The sequence below is a fragment of the Pseudorca crassidens genome, chromosome 9 (genome assembly GCF_039906515.1).
Source record: "Pseudorca crassidens isolate mPseCra1 chromosome 9, mPseCra1.hap1, whole genome shotgun sequence".
Classification (NCBI taxonomy): Eukaryota; Metazoa; Chordata; class Mammalia; order Artiodactyla; family Delphinidae; genus Pseudorca; species Pseudorca crassidens.
In genome coordinates, this window is record NC_090304.1 from 3,146,375 (window position 1) to 3,159,019 (window position 12,645).

A 12,645-nucleotide genomic window follows, 5' to 3' on the forward strand; every position below is an offset into this window, starting at 1 on the left:
CTTTGAACACGTAACCTTTCTGTTAGAAAATGTCAAGACGTGTTGGGAATCTGAATTCCGAGTTATTCATGGTGCTGGGTTTGACTGGTGTCACTCTGCCTCCTCCAGATTTGTCTCCACCCTCGGCTGATGAGTGTAGGAGGGCCCAGAGCTGCCCAGGGCTCTCAGGAAAACCCCTCCACTCCTGCCTTAGGTTAGAGGGTCCAGCAGACTTTTTCTGTAAAGAGTCACTTATTAATATTCTGGCTTTTCAGACCACGTGGACTTCTTCACAGCTACTCAACTCTGCCGCTGCAGTGTGAACTTAACCACAGGTGATATGCAGATTAATGTGTGGCTGTGCGCCAATAAAACTTTATTTATAAAACAGGCAGCGGTTCAGGTTAGCCTGTGGGCCCCAGTTTGCCAGGCCCAGCCAGGCATAGAAGGCTGCATCTGTCCTCTCACCAGACGTAAGGTAAGGACAGACTCCCCACTCCAGGGCTGAGTGCCTTCCTCCTAGCGTGCCAGAGAGGCTCCATCAGGGAGTGAGAGCTGTCCCCTCTCCAGTGTCCTGGGACCTCCGGGGCCAGCCTACTGCTGTCCAGCTCCACCCATCTGTCCCTCTGTGGCAGCAGGGGTAGAAGTGCCTTTGGTGGCATCTCCTGTTTCGGACACCCTGCCTTGCATTATGTACCAGGGGCCATCACAGAGGCTCACAGACTGGTGCTTGGTGGCCCCATAGCCCCTGGACAGCATGTCCAGTTGGGAGTCAGCAAGTGTTCTGGGATCCAGCTTCATTAATCCCTCGTGCCCCTTCCCTGGGATGCTAGTGTGACCTTTAACCTTTTCCCTCAGTCCCGCCTCAGCCGTTGAGGCATCTCACTGATGTACTAAGAGAAGCCGGTCCATTCGGCCTCTCAGTGTGATTCAGAGATGCATAGCTCCGTACACACTAACGTCCTTGTGATGACCTGTCCGAGAGGAATGGAGGGAGGGATGGAGATCCCTGAGCCTTTGTCTGGCGCACCCGGCAATGGTACCTAACCTGAAGTCCTGTCCTCCCCAAGTCACCGGTGTGCTGGCCTCCTTGCTGTGTCCACTTTCAATTTCTACATACATGGGATGTGTATGGCTGTGTGAGGCCCGGCTCAGGGCCAACAAGAGAAACTGCTCTGCAACTTCAAGCAGAAAGGGGTGCCGTACAGGGCACTCTGGGGAGAAACGCTGAGAAATAGACTGTCCCAGCTGTGGGGACACAGTGCTTTTGGGTCAGGATGGGAGTCAGGGAAAGGCACTAAGAAGCAGCGTCTAAGTAGAGTTGCAATGCAGGGAGCCATGGCAGTCTGGGTTTCATAAAATCCCTCCTCTGTAATATGGAGATAATTATACCCAGCTTGCAGGGTTGCTAAGAGGCTTAAAATAGAAAGCAAACATATGGCATGCCTGGCACACGGCAGATTTTCAGTAAGAGTGGCTGTAATGGTGATGATTATGGTGTGATGATGGATGGTGACTATGGTGATGATGATGATGGTGGTGGTGATGATGATGGATGGTGACTATGGTGATGATGGTGGTGATGGTGATGGATGGTGACTATGGTGATGATGGTGGTGATGATGGTGGTGATGGTGATGGATGGTGACTATGGTGATGATGGTGGTGATGGTGGTGATGATGATGGATGGTGATGATGATGGTGATGATGGTGGTGATGGTGATGGATGGTGACTATGGTGATGATGAGGATGGTGGTGGTGATGATGATGGTGGTGATGATGATGATGGATTGTGACGATGGTGATGGTGATGATGTTTATGGTGTGATGATGGATGGTGACTATGGTGATGATGGTGGTGATGGTGATGGTGATGATGGTGGTGATGGTGATGGATGGTGACTATGGTGATGATGAGGATGGTGATGGTGATGGTGGTGATGATGGATGGTGACTATGGTGATGATGGTGATGGTGATGTTTATGGTGTGGTGATGGATGGTGACTATGGTGATGATGGTGGTGATGGTGATGGATGGTGACTATGGTGATGATGAGGATGGTGATGGTGATGATGATGGTGGTGGTGATGGTGATGGATGGTGACTATGGTGATGATGATGATGTGGTGGTGATGATGATGGATGGTGACTATGGTGATGATGATGATGGTGATGGTGATGGATGGTGACTATGGTGATGATGGTGATGGTGATGATGTTTATGGTGTGATGATGGATGGTGACTATGGTGATGACGATGGTGATGATGATGGTGATGGTGATGGATGGTGACTATGGTGATGATGATGGTGACTGTTGTGACGATGATGGTGGTGATGGTGATGTTGACGGTGAAGGTGGTGATTAGGATACTGCCCATACTGCTGTTAATTTGACTTACAAAGCTTCTCATTAAATATGAAAGCATCAAATTTATGGATTGATTGTGTGTTTTATCAATTTTAGGCAGACCTCATCTGTACACTTCTAGTAAAACACACTGTGATCGGAATATTCTCTCTTCCTCTCTTATGAAATCAACTAATTAGGGCTTTGATTGTAAGCAGCAAATTGCATCTAATCTACCAACTCCCTCCATCTGTTCCTGCCTTTCCAGGAGCACCAGAGGGAGGGACGCAGCCTGGTGTTTGTTTTTCCACCTTGGATAAGGAAGGAAGGGAAGGAATATTAAATATCAAAGGTTACTAGGTCGGGCCAATTTGTCTGGAAGATAGAAAAATAAACCCTGCCTCTCTGGAGCAGGCCTCTTGGTTCTAGTGAGAGCCAAAGTAAAGAGACAGGCTGTGTTCTGTTTGTGTCTCTGTGTCCTGTCCAAATCCCGCAGAGCAGTCGTCATAGTAGCTGGTGGGGGCCTCCGTGGGGGCAATCACGGGGTAATCATCCCCTGGGCGTTGAGGGCGTGTAGAAAGGCGTCCCCACGGTCCTTCCCCTTAGATCCCCCCAACGAGCCTGTGGTGGCTACTGTCGGTTGTCATTCCCTCGTACAGGCCAGGAGATGCAGGTTTGGTGCAAAGCAGCTCCGCTGGTAAATGCCAAAGCTGGGCTTCGAAACCCACCCTGTATTTCTCCTCCCCCAGGCTCTGGGGACACGTTCCTGTAACCCCTCGACTGGGGGGAGGATGGGGCTCCACTGGTCACAAGTCAGGTGAAGGTGCGTGCCACGGCGTGCGTGCCACGGCGTGCGTGCAGCATGGTCTTTGGGGCACCACCCTTCAGAGGAGGGTGGTCTGTGGAGCCAGGTTCCAACCTCGCTCTGGTGACATCAACTTCCCAGCTCTTTACACTTTAAAATTTTATTGATCGCACGCATCTAGGCTCTTCTTGGGCTTGTGTCTACTTGGACAGGCTCCGTTCAAGGGATCGTTTGAACAGGAAATGAGTTCCTGACTTATAATTTGGAGTGTTGAGTAGTTCACGTCTGTGACGCTTATGCGAAGACGGCCTCGGTGCAGTGGCAATGAGAGCTCCGGGGGCGGGGGGACTTGGAAATCCGGAGTCGAAGCCGGCCCATCCTGGGTAGTTTGAAGCAAAACGCTCAGAGCGCCTGTCTTGGCCTTTCCTCCTCCATCTTTGGGCCGCGTGCGCATGCGCAGGCGCCGCCATCTCCTCCGCGTGTCGCCTCGGCTGCACGAGCGCGTCCGCCTTCACTTCTCACCACGTCTGCACCGCAGGCCTCGTCCAGACCTCGCTGGACTCGCAGCCTCCACTTCCTGCCCCTGTTCTCTTACAGGACACTCCAGCCAGACTCCACCCCTTCTAGCTCGGGGCAGCGGGTGGCATCGCCGCGGTCACGCCTTGTCCCCACGCAGCTCAGCCGCTCCGGGGCATCTTCTCTTGGCGTCCGTGCCGCCCACTCCATTGCCCCAGTTCTCCCCACGGTGACCTCAGGCAGGCCTGTCTGTGTCCTTAGGTACCTTCCAGAAAACACCGCCGGCTGGGTCCCAACGTGCCGACTCATCTCTCCCCTGGGCTCTGGCAGTGATGTCCACCCCGTGGCGACATCGCCGTGGAGACGGCGTGGGTGGCTCCTCCCCCTGTGTACATAGTGCCCGACTCTCTGTGGCTCCAGCCTGAAGTCTGGGTGGCCTTACTGGCCCTTACGGCCCCTCTCCCAGGTCTGGTCAGCTCCCTTCTGTCCCCTCCCAGCCTGGCCCAGGCCACTGGCATCCTTGCCCTGGACCGCTGCATTCACCCCCAACTGCCCCACCCATCTGCCTCCCAGTCTTTATTCCCTCACTTTCTGCAGGACACTGGAGTGGCTTTGTGCCACGTGGGTCAGTCTGCGTTCCCCGTGACCCAGAAGGCCCTTGTCGCTCCCCCCCGCCCCGCAGCTCCTCTCCTGTCCCCTGTCCCCGGCTTCCTGCAGCCCCGGGGCCTTTGCACTTGCTGCTTGCTCTGCCAGGAACGCTTCCCCCCTTTGCCACATGGCTCTTTCCTCAAGGCTGAGGCTCAGCTTGGAGGCCACCGCCTCAGGGAGGCCTTCCCTGACCACCTGCCTCACTTTCTCCATCACATGACCGTCTTGTATGGTCTGCGTGGTGCTGTGTGTCCCCAGGGGCTGGGATGGAACGTGGCGTGGCCAACACTCAGTACCGACTCGTTGCTTGCATGCATGAACACATTTTGGGGGCCTGCGTCTTCATGGGTAAGATGAGAGCGATGTCACCTGGGCTCCTGCAGGGGGTGGTGACCCCAGGGGCTGCATGCCTCGACCAGGACAGGGCGACCCTCAAGGTGCTCGGGGAGGAGAGGAGCGTGCGTTTGTTAGGGGTCATTTCTCCGCAAGTCATGCCCAGAAGATAATTGGATATTCCTCCTGAAGCCTTGGCCCTCAGAACACACAGGTTGTATCTGTACTTGATGGACTTGTTTAAAAGGACGAAGACACACCTCCCTCACAAGGGAACTCGGGCAGCTAGCGGTCATGCAAGGGAAGAGCTAGGCTTCCATTAGCAACGCCTCTGGGTCACAACTTCTCCTTTTCCTCCCTTTCGGAAGCCGCAGTTTTTCACTTAACCCTTCCTGGCCTCTGCTGCCTTACCTGTGAAATGGGCCTCCTACTAGCCCCTTGCAGGGATGCTGTGAGGGTGGAATCAAGGAGCAGGTAGATGTGTTTTCTGAACTGCAAAGCATCCGTGCATGCACACAGACACACACACACACACACACACCTGTACACACGTGTGCACACACGTGCACAGACATGCGCGCGCACACACACACACACACACGTGTGCCTGTGTACACACACACACACACACACACAGTGTCATTGTTCAGAAGCCCCGTGAACCACTTGCCCTTCCGTTTTGAAATCGCTCTCCGGGACGTGCTCTCGCTTTGAAGCCTGGTAAATGTTAGAGTCAGGGGGTGCGTACCTTCAGGTTGGTTAATATTGACTCAGAGTTGCCCGTCCGTGGGTGAGCAGAGGAGTCTTCCGGGATCCTGGCTGGATTCCTCCCGGGACAGTGTGCCTGGCATTGCCTGACAAGGGTTTATTCTTAGCTTCATAGGAAACCAACCTCCTTTCTGATGGGAGTTTTCAGTGGAAGCCCTTGCTGAGCGTGGGGAGCGTTTCCAAGGAGTCGCCGGGTCAGGCTCTCGTTCGGGGTCCTGATAGGCCAGTAGCTCAGCTGGCTGGTCCTCGCAGGCTGCCCTGGAGTCGGGCCAGGGCACACTGAGGCCCAGTGTGAATTCGTTTCAGGGTGAGACCCCCAGGCAGCCTTCGGGTCCCCTGAGCCCCTGGTGGGGTCTGCCCCGCTTGCTGTCTCAGGAATTCACTCTTTCTTCTCTCTCACCTGCACGCCCACACCCCGATGTAACCTGCCCAAGTTCCGCGCATCTCCTGGCTCTGTGTCCCCTCCGTGCCAGGACTCTTTCAAACGCCCTCGGCTTTTTGTCTCTCATTGCAGACGTTGCTTGCTGAGGCACGATAGCACGGCCATTTTAATTAATTAAATTAATTTACTTCGTGTTGTAATTAACAAGATCCAGCTAGGTGTAATTGAAGGGGAGAAGGGGATGCTGGAGCGGGTTCTGGAAACGCAGCCAGGGGTAGGGAGGCCGGGGCAGGACTGGAAAGCTCAGGGGTCTGTGTTTGAATAGAACTTGACCTACAGACCCAGCCGAGCGGGAGTTGAGACTGGAATACAATAACAAGACCCGGGCGCGGTCTTCACCGGCCTTCAGTCCACTTGAAGTAACGCCCGGGACTCTTCTTTTAAACCCTGGGTTCCGCTGCACCCCAGATATCAAAGGTGTGTTTGCCACGCATAGTACATCTTTTTAAATTTTCTCAAATGCTTTTAGTTACTCAAAGCACTGCGAACGCTCGTGGAAAAGGTGCAAACAGTGTAGACAGAGCCTCAGGTTTCCCTGCAGTTCCCACCCCTATATTGTGGCGCGGGTCCTGCCCACCATCTGAACCCGGGCACGAGCTCACACACTCACGGCTGTTTCAGGACACAGTGGGGCTCCTGGCGAGTGTGTCCTTCCACTGCCTTTTTCTCTCCTAACCTCTATCTTCAGGTGTTCTTCACGCCACCCCACAGGGGCTGTCCTCACTCCTGACAGCCCCATGTCCCTCTGCCCCTTCTTGGGGACCCACCCCGACGTGGACCGCGGGCCCCCTCTTTGCCCACAGCGGTCCACGAAGGCAGCCTCCTCCAGGCCCGTGCAGCAAGCACCCCTAAGTCTGCAGTGACCCTCAGAGCCACCCAGGGGTACAGCTGAAGCCCCAGGACCCCCGCAGCCCGACGACAGTCTCCCTGCAGAGCTCAGATCCGCCCCACCCCCGGCCGCGGGTGTGCGAGCAGCTCCCGCCCTGTCCAAGGCCTCCCTGACCGCGGCTCAGAGAACAAGAGTCCCTCCGCCTCGGCTCCTGTGTGCTGCGTGCACAAGTGGTTTCCTCATTAAAGTCATCATCGTGCAGTGGAGGCCCCAGGGGGGCCCTCGCCCAGGTCACAGGGACCAGGGTCGCCCCAGCTGTGCTTTGCTTGACCCAGATGTGCTCTTGGCTGGACCTCGCTGTCAGAGAGTGATCTTCCTGCCGGCGTTCTCAGCAGGCGTGCTCCCCTGTCTCTGCCTATCTCTGCGTCTCCCTTGGTCTCTGTGTCTCTCTTGTTCTCTCTCTGTCTCTCTCTCTGTGTCTCTCTTGGTCTCTCTGTCTCTGTCTATCTCTGTGTCTCCCTCAGTCTCTGTGGTCTCTTGGTCTCTGACTCTGTCTCTATCTCTTACTTTTCTAATACGTGACACGTTTATTGAGATATAACTCACACACCATACAGTTTGCCCATCTAAAATATACCGTTCAGTGTTTTTCAGTCTGTGTACACAGTTGGGTAACCATTCCCCACGGTCAGTAATAGAACGTTTTCATCACCGCAGACCACTCCCCAGCTCCCACCCTCCCTGGGCACCGCCCACCCGCCTTCTGTCTCTGGATTTTCAGCTTTCGTCTCAGGCCTCCTCTTTCTCCAGGTCCTCCGGCGCGTGCCGTGTGCCCCGGCCTTGGCCCTACTCTTCCCAGGACAGCAGGTCCCCTTGGGCCGGGGTGGGGCTGTTGGCCTGGCCCCGTAAGCAGGCCCCTGGGGGGACCCTGGTCAGTGGCTTCATTTATTCATCACTGTGCCGTTGCCGCGTGTCCGCCCTGGGTGACCACGCCCATTGCCTCTGCTCTGGACTCTATAGCTGGAGGTGGACCAGGGAGATGGGCCCAGGGCTGGGGTTTGACCACGACCTGCACTGGAGCCCCTGTGCAGAGACCTGTAGAAGTTGGAGCAGCCCAGCTGCGTGAGGCGCCGGCACCTGCGGGCACTTGATCATCCAGACGCTCTTCCCAAAGTGTAATTTGCCCGTCGTAACAGCCCAGCTGCATCTATTAGGCAAGGTGTTCATGTCGCCACTGCTTCTATAGCCATGTGCTTCCACTTGTCTTTTTTTTTGCCGCACCATGAAGCTTCCGGGATCTCAGTTCCCCGACCAGGAATTGAACCCAGGCCACGGCAGTGAAAGCCCGGAATCCTAACCACTAGGCCACCAGGGAACTCCCTTGCGCGTGTCTTTTTATCCGTGGGTAGTTGTCCCCACCCTCCCCATCAGGAGTTTCAAAAGGGTTGGCCTCTCCGGGTGAATAGTAGATGCTCAATAAGTGGACGGGAATAGATTGATTTTCATTGTACAAATCCACAAGAAATGACTATTGGCTGCCTTTTAAAAACGTTAGAAAATGTAGGTACAGAAAATAATAATAACAAAAGATTTACTCCGTCATCCCTTCTCCTTCCTGAGAAAGTAAAACCCCTTAACTGGTGACATCTTTCCAGACATATTCTTTGCTTTCTAGAATACTGGCTTTAAAATGTAAGTGAAATTCAGCTATATCATTGTTCTAAGACTCACGTTTTCTACTTAGACGTTCTTGGGTATTTTTCTTGTCAGTTTATATCGGTCTGCCTTCTTGTTTTTGCTACCACTGCCTCGGCAAAGAATGTTCTATGGAGAACAGTATGGAGGTTCCTTAAAAATCTAAAAATAGAGCTACCATATGATCCAGCAATCCCACTCCTGGGCATATATCCAGACAAAACTGCATTCTATTCAGAAAGATACATGCACCCCAATGTTCATAGCAGCACTATTGACCATAGTCAAGACATGGAAGCAACCTAAGTGTCCACTGACAGAGGAATGGCTAAAGAAGATGTGGTACATATATACAATGGACTCTTAAAAGAATGAAATAATGCCATTTGCAGCAACACGGATGGACCTAGAGATGATTATACTAAGTGAAGTAAGTCAGACAGAGAAAGACATATCATGTCGCTTATATGTGGAATCTAAAATATGACACAAATGAACTTATTTACAAAACAGGGAGAGACTCACAGACATAGAGAACAAACTTATGGTTACCCAAGTGGAAAGAAGAGGAGGGGAAGAAGGACAAGTTAGGAGTTTGGGATTAACATATATAGACTACTATATATAAAATATAGATAGCAAGGACTTACTGTAGAGCACAGGGAACTATATTCAATATCTCGTAATAACTTCTAATGGAAAAGCATCTGAAAAAGAATATACATATATATGTATAACTGAATCACTTTGCTGTACTTCTCTGAAACATTGTAAATCAACTATACTTCAATAAAAAGTTGTTTGTTTTGGAAAAAAAAGAAAAGAATGTTCCAGAATGCTTCCCACTTTCTTTTATTTTAGAACATTTTTGCCACCTCCAGGTTTTCTCTTCCTTTTTTTCCTTTTGTATTTTGCTTGCAGCTTTTCTATTATGTATTTTATACGCACGTGCAAAGCTCTCTGTAGATGGTCTTAAAAAAGTGGAATCACTGGCCGTGGGATGGATGTATTTGAAATTTTTGTAGATTCTGCTGAGCTGCTCTCCAAAGTCTTTGCAGCAGTGAAGCTTCAGCTGACAGCATCCAGGGCCTGTCCACCCTCCTTCTGGCCCCTCCGACGAACAAAGATGCCCTCCTGTTGACTTTGCGTTTTCGTTTCTCTGAATTCTTGTGAGATCGCCCTGTGAACAGGCTTCTCTAGAGGATGCCTGTGCCACCGCTATACACACGGATCTCTTCTTCCTTCTCTGCAGGACAGCTGTGCCCGCGTGCTGCTGTTTCGCGGTGGAAATAAGGACTTGAAGAACTACAACAGCCAGACCCCGTTCCAGGTAAGCGGACTCATCAACCCCCCGAGACGCCGTGTCGTCGCGTTCCCACACATCCTCTGTGTGTGCTGACACGAGCTCAGCCCTTCCGTCGGGGACGGGGTCTGTGTGTGGAGCTGCGGCCCTATTTCAGTTTGCCGGTCCACACTGGCTTCCTTCCAGTTAGACCGAACAGCATCGCTAATGCAGCGATGCCTCCAGGGGGGCGATTCACGCAGGCAGCTTGGGAAAGGCAGCAGAGACGTGAATGCCGTTCACTGCAGCAGCTGTGGGGCAGTCCTGGCTTCGTGCTGATCCTGGGAATGGGGAGATCTTGGTAAGAATCTACCGGGAGGGAGCTGGCTTGCCATCATCCGGTGCCCTCACCCGGCCTGCTATCCTCGGTGAAGGGTGAACGACTGGGTCCAGAGTGGCTGTGGGGTTACATGGTGGAGTGAGAAGCCAGGGTCCTGATTTTTTTAATTGTGGTAAAATACATATTCCACAAAATGTACCGTCGTAGTCACATCAATGTGTACAATTCAGTGACCTTCAGCACATGCACGATGTGGTAGCATCACTTCTGTGTAGTTAAGAACTTTTTCATCACCCCAAGGAAAACTGTACCCACTGACAGTTCCTCCCTGTTCCTCCCTCCCGCGGCCCCTAGGCAACCACTCATCTGCTCTCTTCCCTGTGGACAGGCCTCTTCTGGACATCTCATGGGGATGGAATCGTACAATAGGTGGTCTTCTGTGTCTGGCTTCGTTCACTCAGCATTACGCTTTCAAGGTCCATCTGTGTTGTAGTGTGTATCGCTGCTTCCTCCTTTTTTACGGCTAATATCCCATTTTATAAACATGGGGCTCGTGGAACTTTGAGGCAGCTGGCCAGATGGTTTAGGGTGGAAAAACTTGTTTTTTTGGCTATAACTCTTTCAGAGTTATTGAAATGCTTTCTCATCCTAAACACAGCCCTCTCCGCTCGAACTGAACGTTGAGGTGACCGCGATTCTTTTTATTTGGAAATAAGTTTTGCATCTTATTGAGCTGAGAGAGGTCTTTCATTTAGACCTGGCTTCCACGGGAGACTTGACCAATCCTCTCCTTAGATATCACTAATACAGACGAGCTTGAGGCCTTGAAAATGAACCAGTTCCCTCCCCAGACTGGGCTGGATGTCTAACAGTCATCATTAACCACTTTGCTCAGTTCGTGAGAACTGACGGGCCCGGACTTTACCCTGAATCCATGGCTTGAAGATACGTAATGGGAAATGGGTCATGGAAGTGAGTTCCTGCTGTGCTAATGGGTCTATAAAGACTGCGGTTTCGCCCCAAAAGCCTGTTCTCTTTCCAATGGTGATGATGAGGGAGCCGTGGGCTCTTCCCACTTCGTGCTGGGACACATCTGCCCTTTTGGGCTCAGCAGTGGGTTGGTGGCCTTGGTTTAAATATTTTGTTTCCATTAAATAATATCTTTCTTTGGTCCTTTTTTTTTTTTTTTGAAGTCAGAACGGTGCTTAAATTGCTTAGAAAAGAGCAGCTAATGCCCTTTGATTCATGGTGAAGGCGTAGGTGATAGAAGAGAGCCATTTCTCCCCGTCTGGGCAAAGGTTTGTAACCGCCACCTGGCGCTCCAGGGGAGTGACTTGTGCACGGCGTCCAGGACAGAGTATCACTGTCCGTGACCTCCCTGTGAGTCCCCACTCCTGTCCCGTCACCACGGGCAGCAAGCACCTAGTGCAGGGACACCCCTTCTTCCAGGAGGCCTGGCAGGAAGCGTCGTGCACCCTCCTGGCAGCAGATTCGCGCCAGCTCAGACCCAAGGCCATCTGTCTCTATTTTGCTAACGATAATCAAGTGCCCCAAATGATTCAGGAAGACAATTATGCAAACACGCTTGAATAATAGGACTTTGTGCCCTGCAGACACTGTCCATGTAACGGGCGGAACCAAAGCCTGGGATGCTTGCTCTGCACGCCCAGCACGGGCTCCGACTGCGTGTGCCGGGAGCTGGTCTCCCCCTCATGTCTCCCCACCTTCTCGTGTTTTCATGGCACAAAGAGACTTAATTCAGGCTTTGGAGCCTTGCGTGTAGAATGTCCCCAGCATTCACGGTCCTTCCCTCCCGGTGAGGAATCAACACCATTGATTTCGGGGGGAATGATGGCCTGCGCCACCATTTAACAGGGATCCAGTGTGTCCACCTGGGAAGCTTTGATGATATTCAGCTGCTGTTGTGGGCGTGGGCTTTTCTAAGAAACCGTGGAATATTTGACAGACTTCATCTGGCCAAGCTTTGCTTAATGATTTAATACAAAGGCTGGAGCAGCAGCAGCAGGACTCAGGGACTTGAGAGAAATGCAGACCCCCAGGCACCCAGAATCTGAAGCTTGGGCGCAGGGCTTCGGGTCCTGTGTTCTCACAAGCCCCCTAGAGACGCTGACATCCACTCAGGTTTGAGAATCAAGAGAGACAGGTGAATTTCTGAAGGAAGTGGTGACGGTGGTGACGGCGGTGATGGTGGTGACGGCGGTGACGGTGGTGACGGCGGTGACGGCGGTGATGATTGTGATGGTGGTGACGGTGGTGACGGCGGTGATGATTGTGATGTGACAGTGGTGACGGTGATGGTGGTGACGGTGGTGATGATTGTGATGGTGGTGATGGCAGTGACGTGGTGACAGTGGTGACGGTGGTGACGGTGGTGATGATTGTGATGTGACAGTGGTGACAGTGACAGCGGTGATGGTGGTGATGATTGTGATGGTGGTGACGGTGGTGACGATGGTGATGGTGGTGACGGCGGTGACGGCGGTGATGGTGGTGACAGTGGTGACGATGGTGATGGTGGTGATGGTGGTGACGGTGGTGACAGTGGTGATGGTGGTGACGGTGGTGATGACGGTGACTGAATCAGCCCGGGCCACCATCACAGAGTACCACAGGCTCAGGGGCTTAAACAACAGA

General features: G+C 52.6%; 1 protein-coding gene across 5 annotated transcripts in view; it reads left to right on the plus strand.

Moving 5' to 3' along the window:
- SHANK2 (SH3 and multiple ankyrin repeat domains 2) overlaps positions 1–12,645 on the plus strand; it is a 548,806-nt gene that overhangs the window by 150,176 nt on the left and 385,985 nt on the right. For all 5 annotated transcript variants that reach the window (XM_067747966.1, XM_067747967.1, XM_067747965.1 and 2 more), the window contains exon 10: positions 9,621–9,698. In XM_067747966.1, coding sequence (XP_067604067.1) covers positions 9,621–9,698 — 78 coding nt within the window. The remainder of the gene's footprint in view (positions 1–9,620; positions 9,699–12,645) is intronic.